The 13092-nt window shown below is 46.1% G+C and overlaps 1 protein-coding gene and 1 long non-coding RNA gene across 2 annotated transcripts in view; one reads left to right on the forward strand and one right to left on the reverse strand.

Moving 5' to 3' along the window:
* Nucleotides 1-13092, forward strand: part of LOC134932951 (sodium-coupled monocarboxylate transporter 1-like) — a 168688-nt gene that overhangs the window by 101766 nt on the left and 53830 nt on the right. Inside the window, exons 9-11 of the mRNA XM_063927828.1 lie at nucleotides 48-157; nucleotides 2516-2583; nucleotides 9747-9833. Of these exons, the coding sequence (XP_063783898.1) occupies nucleotides 48-157; nucleotides 2516-2583; nucleotides 9747-9833 (265 nt within the window). The remainder of the gene's footprint in view (nucleotides 1-47; nucleotides 158-2515; nucleotides 2584-9746; nucleotides 9834-13092) is intronic.
* Nucleotides 1-13092, reverse strand: part of LOC134932952 (uncharacterized) — an 88354-nt gene that overhangs the window by 49256 nt on the left and 26006 nt on the right. The gene's annotated exons all lie outside the window — the stretch shown is intronic.

Consider the following 13092-nt stretch of genomic DNA (forward strand, 5'->3'; position numbering starts at 1 on the left):
TGGTTACATATATTTTCATATAACCTATAAAATGTTTCTGTCATTAGCACAGTCTCATCAAGTATCAATGCACTGGCTGCAGTAACTGTGGAAGACCTTATAAAACCATACACAAATCTCTCTGAAAAAAAGTTGTCATGGCTCTCAAGAGGAATGAGTGAGTTTCTAAATCAAATTATTATCATTCAGTTATTTCTTCTGATTACAGCTGTATTTGTGATAATGTGTAAATGCAGGAGATAGCTGAATACTTGTTTTAAAAGTAAACCAAAGGTCCTCAACAGGGGCGCAAGTTCATACCAGGAGCCTAGAGCATACCTCCCAACATTGCGAAACCAGTAAGCTGGACTTCTCTCGCTCTGAAGGGGCGTGGCCTAAGCAAAAGGGGCATGGCTTTATGGCAATGCTGTGATCACGGGTCATGCCCCCCATTTTCTGTAACTGTGGGGGCATGCCCAGCGCTCTATGAGCTGCTGATATGCCCCCAGTCCCTCTGTCACTCGTGATTAGTCTATTCACAGCGGAGCTGCTAGTGACAGGGAGCCCCCCAACTGCCCCACTGTGGGACACTGAGGCCAAAAAAAGGGACTGTCCCTCAAAATTCTGGACAGTTGGGAGGTACGCTAGAAGCAATATAGTTGTCTGTTCCCCCACTCGCATTTACTACCAACATCCCAATCCCAGAAGCAATTTACCCACATTCACTACTAACCACCTAGCAGCCCTCAGTCATACATCCCCCTGCCTTCACTGCCAACACCCCAGCAGCACACAGACACACTCCTCCTTCTGTGTTCACTGCCAACACCACCCAGACACCCCCTCCCTGTATTTACTGCCAGCACCCCAGCAGCACCCAGACACACAAACTCCTCCACCTGCATTTACTACCAACACCCCAGCAGCACTTCGGTACACCCCCCACCCCTGTATTCGCTGTCAACATCCCAGCTGCTCCCGGATACACACCCTCTGTCCATTTCTTAATTTCCAATTCCCTAACAGTATCCAGATACTAAGGGGGGTATTCAATTTAGTGCCGTTATTTCGACTGGTCAAAAAAACTGCACTAATTCGACACAGGGTATTCAGTTGTGGGCATCTATGCCCATTTTTTAATCCATTTTCGGTCATGCTGTTTCATTTTTTTTTGTGTCAAATTGGCATGGGCAAAAATTGTGCCAAAAATCGGTCGAAAACGCTGATACCAGTTGAAAAAAAGGCATGGGCATTGAATAGGTTGAATGTAAATTCGACCTTAAAACAGGTGAAAAGTGCAATTTTTTCGACTGGTCGAAAAAAGTCACTAATTGAATACTCCCCTAAGTCTCCTCCGATTAGCTACTAAAACCCTAGCACGCAAACACTACCTGTTGCTGATCAGGGTCTTCCATTTTTGCTATTTGCTGTTCTCACATCAATAGCAGAGACAGCAGGTCCTGTGTGTGTGAGGGTGAAGAGCCAACAAAGAAGGGAGGGTACATTCACTCCAGCCTTTGACCTTTTGTATACATGGATGCGGTTTCCTTGCTGGTGAGCCATTCTAGGCTGGGACTGTACTCCGGGTTGGCTGCCCTATGAGAGGAAAGCCCACAACACATGCACCCCTTCGCTCCTTGCTTATTCCTACTCTGGGTATCATAATGCATAACCTGGAGCAATGGAGGCGGTCAGGATGCCACCTTCACTGTTGGTGCCCGGAGGCAACCGTCTTCCATTGTCTCCTTTTATTTATACTAACAGACTCTGGAGCATATTAATAAAAATTTGTGACAGTCTCCAAATATGTTGAATATCAATCGGGAATATTATTTCAGGCATAATTACCAATGTACAGTCGCCAAGCCGCAGGCCCTGATAAGGGCCCGATGCAGTGATGAGTAAGAAGTAAAGTGATAGCGAACACTCATGTGGAGCTGGCTCTAGACATGTTCCACATGAGTGGCCGAACAAAGGCACCACCCACAGAGGGTGTGCCAATTTTCAGCCGCAATTTTTATTGCCAGGATAGGGCAGTGATTGGCGGGCCAGGCTATATTTCTTAAAATGCAGCGAGTTTTTGGTGGACGATGTGGTGGTCAGTGTCCTACGGTGGAATCATAGTGCTGCTGAGCTGAGAACTCTGGCAGCTGGTAGCGCCGGGCTGCGGTTTTAGTAAGATGCGGGACCTGCGGAGTGCAGGCAGCAGAAGGACCGGTGGACTGGTGAGCTCGGTGCTTGTGAGTGACATGACATGACAGCCTGAGCTGCTGGAGTGACCAGGAGGAGGAGGAGGAGGAGGAAACTGTGATTGCAATGTGAACCAAGGAGGGGAAATTTAAGTAAAGTCATACAGATAGGTATACCGTAGGGACACAAGTCATCTTGTGTTACTTATCATCTTATGATACTAACTACAGAGTGCTGCTTTTATTTAGTGTGTGAAAACAGATGATTTTCAGGGAGAGTGATTTATTCAGGATTACCAGAACATTTACACCTGCTTTAATAATAAATGTTTGTATATTTTCTGCAGCCTGTTCGTATGGCTTACTGTGTATAGCAATGTCAGTAGTCGCATCGCATATGGGAAGCGTGATCCAGGTAAAACCATTTTAAATGAACATTTTATTTTTCTGTCATGCTTAATTCATATGTCCAATATAAATAATATAAGTGATAATATAAATTTATCAACTTATTGCAAAGCTGCATAATGAGATTATTTCTCGCATACATTGCTTTTGGTGACACAGGCTTGCACCTAATTACCAAAACTGTCTCACCTGCAGACTCTAAAGGGGGGTACTCACGGAGCGATCGCTGCTTAAAATCTAAGCAATCTGACTAGATTGCTTAGATTTTAAGCAGCGATCACTCCGTGTGTACCCCTCACATGCAGGCCAATCTAGCAGGTCGTCTCCCCCCACACGCTCAGCACACATCGCGCTGTGCTGAGCGGGGGGAGAGATGTGTGCTGAGCGGTTCGCTCAGCACACATCTCTCCCCATATCGTGCCGTGAATACGGCCCGTTATTACACAGCTTATCTTCCTACTTGCACAATGTTTATGGTATGTCCAAGTTTGCCTCCATTAATTGCAAAGACTTTTGGGAGTGTGTTAAGGTATTTTCTACTTTGGCCGCCTGACTGGACAAAATGGTGGCAAATTTGGTTCTGCCCAGTTGGGAAAAGCTGTATTATTGCTGCATTTATCATGCTGCTAGAGCTCTTCATGCTTAAAGTTCTCCTCGTATCGAGAGGAAGCAGGATGCAATATCAAAATCTGCCACTGGGATGGGGGTGCTGGAGTCCAGTCACCCTGCAAGCCAGTAGTGGATCAGCCTAATGCTGATGCACTGTGTCTTACCTCCCGGCTGTCCCCAATGTGCATGCACAAGAATAAGCAATAGCTGTGAGATCTAATTGCATACCCTCCAAAAATTTACACATAAAAATCGGTACAAATTTGAACATGGGGCGTGGCCACAGGTAAAGTGGCGTGGTCACGCCCCTTTTCCTATATTTTCAATAGAAGTTTGGAGAGCCAAAAATCGGTACAGACCATAAAAAAAGGTACTGTACCTGCCAAAAATGTACAGTTGAAGGGTATGTAATTGAGCAAGCACAGCATATGCTTGAGAGTACTGGTACCACTGTACTGATGGGTACTGCTGGATCCGCTACACATACCTGCAGGTAATCCTGCCAATATGTGAAAACACAATAAACCACGGACGTGCGCTTATTGGTGGTCATTCCGAGTTGTTCGCTCGGTAAATTTCTTCGCATCGCAGCGATTTTCCGCTTATTGCGCATGCGCAATGTTCGCACTGCGACTGCGCCAAGTAAATTTGCTATGCAGTTAGGAATTTTACTCACGGCATTACGAGGTTTTTTCTTCGTTCTGGTGATCGTAATGTAATTGACAGGAAGTGGGTGTTTCTGGGCGGAAACTGGCCGTTTTATGGGAGTGGGTGAAAAAACGCAACCGTTTCTGGGAAAAACGCGTGAGTGGCTGGAGAAACGGAGGAGTGTCTGGGCGAACGCTGGGTGTGTTTGTGACGTCAAACCAGGAACGACAAGCACTGAACTGATCGCACTGGCAGAGTAAGTCTCGAGCTACTCAGAAACTGCACAGAGAAGTCTTTTCGCAATATTGCGAATCTTTCGTTCGCAATTTTGATAAGCTAAGATTCACTCCCAGTAGGCGGCGGCTTAGCGTGTGCAAAGCTGTTAAAAGCAGCTTGCGAGCGAACAACTCGGAATGAGGGCCATTGTTTTTAGTAATAGCTGCTTGATTTTCGTCACTATAAAACAGTATGGTGATGGCAAAATTGTTACATGCTTGCAGATGCAGAATGGTAACTGCTTTAACACGTGGATGTTTGTACTGGTAATGTGTGAGCAGTCTTACTGTATGGTGAGCAGAGGATTGTACACACCAGAGGCCAATTGTGTAAGCAATGACTAGTCAAGGTAGCTTAACCAGACTTTGAGGTTTATTTGTGGTAGTGAATGAACAGCCATACTCACTGTTACATTGGTTGGTTCAATGATGGAGCGGAGCAGGGGTGTAAACATCTCACCAGCCGATGACTGTCTTCTCTCTTAGCATAGCAGTGTAGGGCCCTGGAACAGCTCTTATTGCAGGGTGAAGTTGTGGGTGAAGTTAGGGGCTAAGAGGAGGATGTCCAATGTCTACCATGTCGCTCAGACACAATGGCAAGATGCGCCGTGCATGCACAGATGTACTATCGGTTGTCATCTTGGTTAGGGAATGATGTTTCCCTATAGGAACCACTTTGATGGAGACTACACAGTAGCGCACTTCATTTCTAATACCCCCCCCCCCCCCTTCGCTACAAGCTCTTCCATGTTACATGCATTTACAGCTAAAGCTTCTTCATAGTAACCTGTAAAAAATGTGAGGTTTAACGCATAAAAGAACATCATTACATCAAGTAAGGTTTGGCCTTCTTCTCTGGAACTTTAGCAAAGTCTATCTTTCTGATAATATATGCCACAGCAACAGTCTCTTGAATCAAAACTTTTGAATGTTGTCATTGTCACGATGCCTGATTGTATTTTGGACTCCTGTTTCTTGAAAGATCTCTTTTCCTATTATAGACTTCCATTCACACCAATCAGCCTTTGATATTGGCTTTGGATCTTCTGAGGTACACAAAATGCAATGTTTGCTAACTTTTCATCATATCTTGTGGGTGGCTTGCTGATGTTTGATCAAGCAGATGATCATTGTTGTGGTTGAACTTCCACGCTGATGGTTTCTAGTTCCCCAGCTGTCCTTTACTTTCATGACAATATCAGGGCATTATTCATTTTATTGTCTTTGAATCCAGCTTGCATCTTTTTTTCTTTGGTATATGGAAATAAGCAGTAATTCCAAATGTTGTCATATGCCTTAAACTTGGCTTCCTTTCTGACCAGGCCTCAATTGGTGGCATGTCCTTTACGGCAAATGTTGGAAACAGTTATTTAAGTAGACTTCGGTGGACACGGCTTCCACCCAAAACTGTTTCTCTAGGTTTGCATCCTTTAGCATATACCTTGCTTCTCAACTAGTGAACAATTTGTTTGTTCACAGACTCCATTTTGCTCAGGACTATAAGCAATGGTCAACTGATGCGCTATTCCATATTTTGTCAAGAGTTGTTTCACTTCTTTGTTGAGAAACTGTCTTCCTTTGTCAGATCTCAGAACTTTAAGTCTGCTGCCCATTTGGTTCCCTGTGACTCTCTTGTAGTCTGCAATTTTCTTTGCTACTTCAGATGAATCCTTTATGAAGTATATGTGTGTCATTCTTATAAAGTTATCAATAAATGTCACAAAGTATCCGTATACACTAACAGACTTTACTTCCATTGGTCTATACACATCTAAATGTACTATTTCAAGTCGTGTTTTAGCTCTATTGGTTGACTTTGGAAATTGTTGATGACTCTGTTTTCCAAATATGCAGCTGTCGCACATGAGTTTCTCTGGGGTCTGGGACTCCAAGTCAACACCAAAAAGGTCGACATGTATAAAATGTCAACATGAACAAAGGTCGACATGGAAAAATGTCGACATGAGTTTTTAATGTTTGTTTGGTGTTGTTTTCCTCGTAGAGTGACCAGGAACCCCAATTAGTGCACTGCGTCCCCTCGCATGGCTCGCTGCGCTCGGTTACCGATCCCAATCGTAGTCCACATGGATCGTAAAGTATGAAAAAGTTAAAAAAATGGAATAAAAATGTGAAAAACTCATGTCGACCTTTTTCCATGTTGACCTTGTTCATGTTGACCTTTTGCCCATGTCGACCTAAGGTGTGTTGACCAATTGATGTTGACCTAAGGTGTGTCGACCTTTTTGATGTCGACCTGGGGTCCGGATATCCTCCCTCTGTTAGTCACAGACATTCCTGTGACCTTCCCATTCTACAGCTTTTAAACACTGTCATATCCAAGGCGACCAAATCTTCTGTGCCAGAGTTCCAATGACTGTGATTCACTTATTACTGCATAGCAGTGCTGTGTATCAAGGACATACAATTGCTGGTGTCTTGTGCCTGTAGTGATGATTGTCCCACTTCTGTTTCTCACAATGCACTTTCCTCTAGCAAATTGAACTCTGTGGCCTTTTTGCTCTAGGTCACAAACAGCAATAAGATTTTTGGCACATAGAATACGTTTTGTATTTCTGTGAGTTTGGTTCTTGATTTTAATCCTTAATTGAGCTTTAATTGTCCGAACTTTTCTGGCTGTCAATATTTGATTGGCATTTCTTTTGATCATGTCAGGGTGACACTCAATTATCTTGGGGAGCCAATTCAATGTACTGTAGCTGAAATGTCGTGCTGTACCTGAATCGATAAACCAAGTGTTTTTTTCTGTGGTTATCTGTTACACTCAGGGCCAACAGACTCCTGTCATCCCATTTTTGGCTCTTCACGGGATCCACTCTTCTCTCTGATTAATTGCCTTGTGACCTATCTTATAACACTTGAGCTTGAATTTTCTAAACTTCTTGCATGCAAAGCCTTTAGATTCACATGGTACACGTTCCTAAAACTGTAATAGCTTTGTTCTCACTGTGGGGAAGATATACTAAGCCTTGAAGAGTGATAAAGTGGAGAGAGATAACGTGCCAACCGATCAGCTTCTTACAGTCACTTTTTCAAATACCGCCTGTAACATGGCAGTTAGGAGCTGATTGGTTGATAGTTTTAAATGTTTGCTGCGACACTTTTTAACTCACAATACACTGTGCTTGTTTCTCTCAAATGTGGCTAAAATGGCACCTCAATGCTGGTCTGTCATTTGTAACAAACTTCCCACAGTGCCTGGGGCACGTCTGTATACACTCTAAAGCAGAGGTATATTAAGAGAGGAGGGGGCCAGTGTGCAGTCTCCAACTGGGGCCCCCTCCTCTCTATCGCCAGCCAGCTGAAAAGGGTAGTTGGTGTCACAGCGCCGGGAACTAGTAGACTCCAAAGTGGTGCTAGAGTCTATTGCAAATATGTAGTACTCTGGTGATTTCCGCCGACTGTTCATGTACAAAACACTGTGAAAAATGGCCACTGCGCCATTTTTACCCTGTGACTTTTGCAGGGCTGCTGTAGCACCGCTGGACTTGGGAGAGGCGAGTACTCAAAAATGGGGGCAGCGTGTGCAGTATGGGCCCCCATGGACCCAAGGGGCCCATGTGCACAGCACAAACTGAACCAATTTAGATATACCACTGCTCTGAAGTCTCTGATACCTATTCTACCACTTGTAGTGAAGTGCATAGCTGCACACTCTTAAGGGGGGTACACACGGAGCAATGTTCACTTAACTTCTAAGCAATCTGACTAGATTGCTTAGAAATTAAGAACACTTCGCTCTGTGTGTAGGGGTACTGGTGACAGCGATACGCGACCCCGCGCGTTGCTATCGCCGGTTCTAGATTGGGCATGCATGCATGCCCAATCTAGTGAGATCGCTCATTTCGCCGCTGGGTGAAATGAGCGGTCCCCCCTCCCTCGCTCAGCGGTCTGTGATAGATTGCTCAGCACACATCTCCGGGAGAAATCTCTTGTGTGTACCCCCTTTTAGAGATTTTATGCAGTGCCTGGGACTTGCAGTAGCTTGTGTGCTGCTGTGCCTGTACACAGGGTCGGACTGGCCCACAGTGGTACCAGGGAAACCTCCGGTAGGCCCTACTGCCTGAGTGCCCACTCCTTCCTCTAGGGATCAGGTTCCAGACTGTGCACTTGTATTATACATGGTAGATATGTTGCATTACACTGCACTAGACTATTGTGTATTTCAAGCCTATGTGGAGGCTGGCCACACCCCCTTTGTAATCTGGCCACACCCTTAAGTATGGGCCCCTATCACTGCATTCCCCCGGTGGGCCCTTTATGCCCCAGTCCGACACTGCCTGTAAATACCAGTAGTTAATTGTGTAGGAAATGACCAGTCAAGGTAGCTTAACTAGGCTTTATGGGTTATTTGTGGAAGTTAATGTACAGCCGTGCTGACTGTTACATTGGTTGGTTTAATGATGGAGCAGAGCCTGCAGCGGAGCAGATGTGCAGACAGCTCTCCAGCTGGTGACTGTTTTGGAGGGAAGCAAAAATATTTTGGAAATCCTCACATATGGAGTTCATGTTTAGAAAATAGAATTCTAGAATACAACATATGTTCATGTATGAATTGCTGCAGAGACTCAATGACTATTAATTCTAATCACACAAATGGGTGGTCTTCAGTATGCCGACTGTCGGGATACCGGCGCACAGTACACCGGCGCCGGGATCCCGACAGCCGTCAAACCAACAGATTTTCTCCCTCGTGGGGGTCCACGACCCCCCTGGAGGAAGAATAAATAGCGTGGCACACAGCGTGCCTGCAGTGTGGCGAGCCCAGCGTGCCCGCAAGGGGCTCATTTGCGCTCGCCACGCAGTCGGTATGCCATCGGTCGGGCTCCCGGCGCCGGTACGTTGGTCGCCGGGAGCCCGGCCGCCGGCATTCCATACTACACCCCACACAAATACGTATTGCTGGAGTTCCTTTGTCCAATAAAGCTACATCACAAAGCTGTTAATTTGTTAAAGGATAGCTTAGCATGAAAGCCAGAAGGGAGTACTATGTCTTCAGGATCCCGGCTGTCGGGATACCTGCTGTCAGAATACTGATGCCGGAATCCCGACACTGGGGCTGATTCAGACCTGATTGCTGCTGTGCGTTTTCGCACAGCCGATGGTTGTCAATCAGGTAGAGGCGGTCGCTGGGCGGGAGGGGGCGGTCCGGTAGCATTTGCCCGCCGTTTAGGGGGCGCAGTCCGGGCAACACAGGCATGCCCGGACCGTTGGTGGAAGGGGGCCGCAGTGGCTGCGTGACATCACACGCAGCCGCTGCGACCCATGCAGCAACGAGTAGCTCCCTGCCAGCGCGCAGGAGCTGCGCTGGCTGAGTGCTACTCTTCCAGTACAAAAGCATTGCGCTTTTGTACTTGTGCCGTCAGTATTTATTCCTTAAATACTGACATTTTAAATATCCTGTATTGTCGTTTGCATCATTGTGGTAGTGCTCGATCGTGATCATACATAAACATCCAAAATTAACTTGTCACTGGTTTAGCTAACAATCATATGCTCCTTCATTATGTATATCCCTGTATGAAATAATGGTTGTAAGTTCTTTTCTTTCTAACTAGGGTGGGTCTTACATATTTCTCTATTTCTATTATCTCTGTAAATAAACTGTTTTCTATTTAAGGCAGCATTATCTATATTTGCCATGATCGGAGGTCCACTGCTTGGTCTCTTCTCCCTTGGGATGTTTTTTCCTTTCGGCAATACTGTGGTGAGTAATACTGTACATATATGATTTTGGTGCTTGTCACTTATATTGGCAACACTTGAAAGATGTTCTTTACCCACCAGCCATTCAGTTATTTAGCTATCTCGATACAATGTACCTTTATTACATCTGTATTGTCCAGGACACCCCAATCCCGGCACTATGACATCACACAACAAGCGGGGGATGAGGAAGATGGGCGTCTGCACTTTTCTATGTAGCATGGTGCTTACATAGCCTTTGTGACCTGGGTGATGTTACCAGTGGTTGTACACCCCTCGCTATGGCCCTGGATGTGTCACAGTTTGCACAGGACCCAGCAGCATTCTGACACATTGATAACAATGATTTGCAGGTATATGGGGAAAGGGTGGGGCCAGAATGATGTGATTCTCATAGAACTGTATCATATTGGCTCCTATTACAGGCCACCCAGTGTAGTGACAGAGACAAACCTGTCTCCCTCTCAGGAAGCCATACCATCAGTCCATCAAAGACAGCTTCTGGTTACTCAGAAACCTCCCATGTGTGCACCACTGCATCTCACTAGAAATGGTGCCTATATTATGAAATAGCAACTAATTTATTATTGCCCCCATCATTTCATCATTAGATATTATTACACTCATACAATTTTAAACTCATATTGCCTTCTTAATATAATTATATGTAATGTTTTAATTCCAATATACTCCCACCACCATAAGATACTTATTCATTTTACCCCATAATCAATAAATAACACAACCTATCAACCCAATGGGAAAAAAATTGTTAAGTTGTGAAGGATGTGTGAAAGAATGTAGGGGATTTTGGGGATGCTGATTTAAAAGAATAGGTTTTTTTTTCCTCGAATTGTCTCTATCTCTTCGAATAGTTCTTGAGATAATGGATACCTTCAATTAATAGGGAACATAGCCATAATGCAGGCATATGTGATTCTACCGGAACATTCAAGCCGTGACACAGGCAAATATTCTAGCTGTTCACTCCGCAATCATTCTAGAATATTCCCCCTCTGTATATAAGTAAGCAGCCGCTGTCAGTTGACATTTTGCAGTTCAGTGATTTGCATTGTCTATTGTGTTTTTCTTGTTTTCTCTTACGTCCTAGAGGATGCTGGGGACTCCAAAAGGACCATGGGGTATAGACGGGATCCGCAGGAGCTTGGGCACACTGAAAAGACTTAAGACTGGGTGTGAACTAGCTCCTCCCTCTATGCCCTCCTCCAGACCTCAGTTAGACTTTGTGCCCAGGACTGACTGGACACTCACTAGGGGAGCTCTACTGAGTTTCTCTGGAAAAGACTTTTGTTAGGTTTTTTATTTTCAGGGAGACCTGCTGGCTACAGGCTCCCTGCAGCGTGGGAGTGAGGGGAGAGAAACAGACCTACTTCTTCTTAGTTTAAGGGCTCTGCTTCTCGGCTACTGGACACCATTAGCTCCAGAGGGTTCGATCACTTGGTGCGCCTAGCTGCTTGTTCCCGGAGCCACGCCGTCACCCCCTCACAGAAGCCAGAAGAAAGAAGTCGGGTGAGTATGAGAAGATTAGAAGACTTCAGGATGGCAGAAGACTTCGGTGACCAGGTACAGCGCAACGCTGCGCTCCATGCTCCCCCACACGACCACTGACGGCACTCACAGGGTGCAGGGCGCTGGGGGGGGCGCCCTGGGCAGCAGGTCACTGGTGTCCGGGAAGCCGTCAGAAGCATTTTCGGTGCCTCGGCACCGTTTTTCAGCCCCCGCCGGCATTTTCAAATCTGGCGCGCTGAAGCCCGCCGGGAAGGGGCGGAGCTTAGCGCGTGGCTCACAGCGCCATCTTTTTCTCCTCCACGCGGCTGAAGGAGACGCTGGCCCGGGACCTCCATCACTCCTCGCAAGTAACGGGGAGATATCTCGGGGGGGGGGGGGGGGGGCACAGTGTGGTGCATTATTATTCTTATTTAAAGCAGCGCTGGTCATATATATATCCCTTATAGGGATATATAGGCGCTGGGGTGTGAGCTGGAATACTCCCTCTGGGCTTCACTGTGGGCCTGTCCCCTAGCTGAGACATTCTGAGTGTGTGTTGGTGTGTCGATTAAACGTGTCGGCATGTCTGAGGCCGAATGTGATTCACCGGAGGAGGTTGTTGGGGGTGCGGGTATGGGCCTGGATTTAGGTCTGTCGGCGCAGCCGACACCTGATTTACTCACATTACTAAGTACAATCAATACGAATGTAACTTCTTTATCGAAGAGGTTAGATAAGTCTGAGTCACAGACGCAGGTGTGGAAGAAGTCCATAGAGGAGGCTTTGTCTCAGGTACAGACTCCATCGGGCTCACAAAAGCGTCTGTTTACTCAAGTGGTAGATACTGATACCGACACGGACTCTGATTCTGAGGTCGATTTTTCTGAGGCTGCTTTGCATCCACGTTTAGTGAAGAGTATTCAGTACATGATTGTGGCTATAAAGGATGTTTTACACATTTCTGATGAACCTGCAGTGCAGGAAACAAGGATTTGCTTGTTCAAAGGGAAAAAACCTGAAGAAAAGTTTCTCCCCTCTCATGAAATGAATACTCTTTGTGAAAAAGCTTGGGAGTCGCCGGATAAGAGGTGGCAGATTCCCAAGAGCATTTACATGGCGTATCCTTTCCCCTCTGATGACAGGGAAAAATGGGAGTCATCTCCAAATGTTGACAAAGCTCTATCTCGTTCGTCTAAGAAGGTGGCGCTTCCGTCTCCTGACACGGCAGCTCTCAAGGATCCAGCGGATCGCAAGCTGGAGACGTCTCTGAAGTCCATTTTCGCTAATACGGGTGCATTGCTCAGGCCTTCAGTGGCGTCGGTATGGGTGAGTAGTGCTATTGTTAAATGGACTGAGAATTTAGCTGCTGATATGGATACCCTTGATAAGGATAATGTTCTTCTGACTCTTGGTTATATCAAGGACGCTGCAGGTTACCTGAAGGATGCGGCGAGGGATGTTTGTCTCTTGGCAAGGAGGGCGTTGTGGATCCATCAATGGAATGCGGATGCCGACTCCAAGAGGGCTATGGAAGCTTTACCCTTCAAAGGTAATGTCTTGTTTGGGGACGGCCTGGCGGACCTGGTCTCTACCGCGACGGAGGGTAAGTCCTCTTTTCTTCCCTATGTTCCAACACAACACAAAAAGGCACCACATCAGCAGATGCAGTCCTTTCGTGCCAACAAATACAGGAGTGGAAAAGGTTTGTCCTTCCTCGCATCAAAAGGTAAAGGAAGTGGTAGGAAGTCGCC

This window comes from Pseudophryne corroboree, chromosome 6 (assembly GCF_028390025.1).
Source record: "Pseudophryne corroboree isolate aPseCor3 chromosome 6, aPseCor3.hap2, whole genome shotgun sequence".
Lineage (NCBI taxonomy): Eukaryota > Metazoa > Chordata > Amphibia > Anura > Myobatrachidae > Pseudophryne > Pseudophryne corroboree.